General features: G+C 46.4%; 1 protein-coding gene across 1 annotated transcript in view; it reads left to right on the top strand.

The window, feature by feature from the left end:
* epx (eosinophil peroxidase) overlaps positions 1–2500 on the top strand; it is a 10879-nt gene that overhangs the window by 4656 nt on the left and 3723 nt on the right. The window contains exons 9-10 of the mRNA XM_030790493.1: positions 96–354; positions 1879–2049. Of these exons, the coding sequence (XP_030646353.1) occupies positions 96–354; positions 1879–2049 (430 nt within the window). The remainder of the gene's footprint in view (positions 1–95; positions 355–1878; positions 2050–2500) is intronic.

The following is a 2500-nucleotide window of genomic DNA, read 5'->3' as shown; positions in this document are numbered from 1 at the left end:
CTCTCTCTCTCTCCTTCTCTCTCTCTCTCTCTCTCTCTCTCTCTCTCTCTCTCTCTCTCTCTCTCTCTCTCTCTCTCTCTCTCTCTCTCTCGTAGATCGTGTCGTGGGATCACTACCTGCCGCGGGTATTGGGGGTGAGAGCCCACTCTGAGCTGATGCCTGACTACACAGGTTATGTTCCCGATGTGAACCCCAGCATTGCTAACGTCTTCTCTGCCGCCGCCTTCCGCTTCGCCCATGTCACCGTGCATCCGGTGGTCAACAGACTGGGCCCCGGTTACCACGACAACCCCGAATATCCCGCCCTGCCTTTACACCACTCACTCTTTGCCTCCTGGAGGGTCATACAGCAGGGTGAGAACTCACACACACACACAAATACAGATGCACAAATACACAGACACACACAAACTCTCATACACATGTACATTCTCATACACACACAAACACACACCCATACACACACACTGAGAACAAACTCTCACACTGACACACAAACATGTAAATACACACATACACACACACGCACATACACAGTCTGAGTTGAAAAATAAGAACAGCATTGACATTAGTCTGTTCTTAAACACAGAGACACAAAAATCTGTCAAATACACAAACACACAGGATATAAATGCACATAATATGAAAAAGAATACGCCTCGTTGTCTTTCCCCCATTGTCTTTGTCTCTCTCTCTGTCTCTGTCTCTGTCTTTCTCTCTGTCTCTCTCTCTGTCTCTGTCTCTGTCTTTCTCTCTGTCTCTGTGTCTGTCTCTGTCTCTGTCTTTCTCTCTGTCTCTGTGTCTCTGTCTCTGTCTCTGTCTTTCTCTCTGTCTCTGTCTCTGTCTTTCTCTCTGTCTCTGTCTCTGTCTCTGTCTTTCTCTCTGTCTCTGTCTCTGTCTTTCTCTCTGTCTCTGTGTCTGTCTCTGTCTCTGTCTTTTTCTCTGTCTCTGTGTCTGTCTCTGTCGCTGTCTTTCTCTCTGTCTCTGTCTCTGTCTGTCTTTCTCTCTGTCTCTGTCTCTGTCTTTCTCTCTGTCTCTGTGTCTGTCTTGTCTTTCTCTCTGTGTCTGTCTCTGTCTCTGTCTTTCTCTCTGTCTCTGTCTTTCTCTCTCTCTCTGTCTCTGTGTCTCTGTCTCTGTTTCTGTCTATCTCTCTGTCTCTGTCTCTCTCTCTCTCTCTCTCTCTCTCTCTCTCTCTGTCCATAGGTGGTATAGACCCTGTCTCTCTCTCTCTCCATAGGTGGTATAGACCCTGTCTCTCTCTCTCTCTCCATAGGGGTATAGACCCTGTCTCTCTCTCTTTCCATAGGTGGTATAGACCCTGTCTCTCTCTCTCCATAGGTGGTATAGACCCTGTCTCTCTCTCTCTCCATAGGTGGTATAGACCCTGTCTCTCTCTCTCTCTCTCTCTCTCTCTCTCTCTCTCTCTCTCTCTCTCTCTCTCTCTCTCTCTAGGTGGTATAGACCCTGTCTCTCTCTCTCTCTCTATAGGTGGTATAGACCCTGTCTCTCTCTCTCTCTATAGGTGGTATAGACCCTGTCTCTCTCTCTCTATAGGTGGTATAGACCCTGTCTCTCTCTCTCTCTATAGGTGGTATAGACCCTGTCTCTCTCTCTCTATAGGTGGTATAGACCCTGTCTCTCTCTCTCTCTCTCTCTCTCTCTATATAGGTGGTATAGACCCTGTCTCCCTCTCTCTCTCTATAGGTGGTATAGACCCTGTCTCCCTCTCTCTCTCTATAGGTGGTATAGACCCTGTCTCTCTCTCTCTCTCTATAGGTGGTATAGACCCTGTCTCTCTCTCTCTCTATAGGTGGTATAGACCCTGTCTCTCTCTCTCTCTATAGGTGGTATAAACCCTGTCTCTCTCTCTCTCTATAGGTGGTATAGACCCTGTCTTGCGGGGGCTGTTGCTGTCTCGGGCGAAGCTGCAGAAGCCGGGTCAGATGATGGTGGAGGAGCTGACGGAGCGGCTGTTTCAGACAAAGGGTGGTTTGCCCTTTGACCTGGGCTCTCTGAACCTGCAACGGGGCAGAGACCATGGCCTTCCCGGTACCTCCCCAAATCCCTCTGACCCTTTGACCTCTCAAAAACCCTCTGACCCTTTGACCGCCCCAAAACCCTCTGACGTATTGTTTCATATCTACATAGTAATGTATCAGCGAATTTTAAGGAGTTTAATGTGTTACAGAAATATGAAGTTTAAAGAGGAATTAAATATTCTTTGGAAAGATTTACAGATTGACCCAAATTCATTGTTTTTGTGACAGGTTTATAACACATGTACTGCCAGTACTTCTCAAGCTTTAGAACATTTCATGTCCAGTTCTTCCTTTAGTAAACACCTCACCTGTGTGGCGTTCATCCATTTTTTATTTCATTTTTTTATTTATTTTTTTTAATTTTATTTTATTTCACTGTACTCATAAAATCTGTGTCGATCTCATCTCTCTCTTTCCTCTCATCCTCCTTTCTCACTCCTCCTCCTTCATCCCTCTCTCTG

The sequence above is a fragment of the Chanos chanos genome, chromosome 13 (genome assembly GCF_902362185.1).
Source record: "Chanos chanos chromosome 13, fChaCha1.1, whole genome shotgun sequence".
NCBI classification, from domain to species: Eukaryota; Metazoa; Chordata; class Actinopteri; order Gonorynchiformes; family Chanidae; genus Chanos; species Chanos chanos.
Note: the sequence above shows the minus strand (reverse complement) of the source record. Positions and strands in the feature narration are given on the sequence as shown.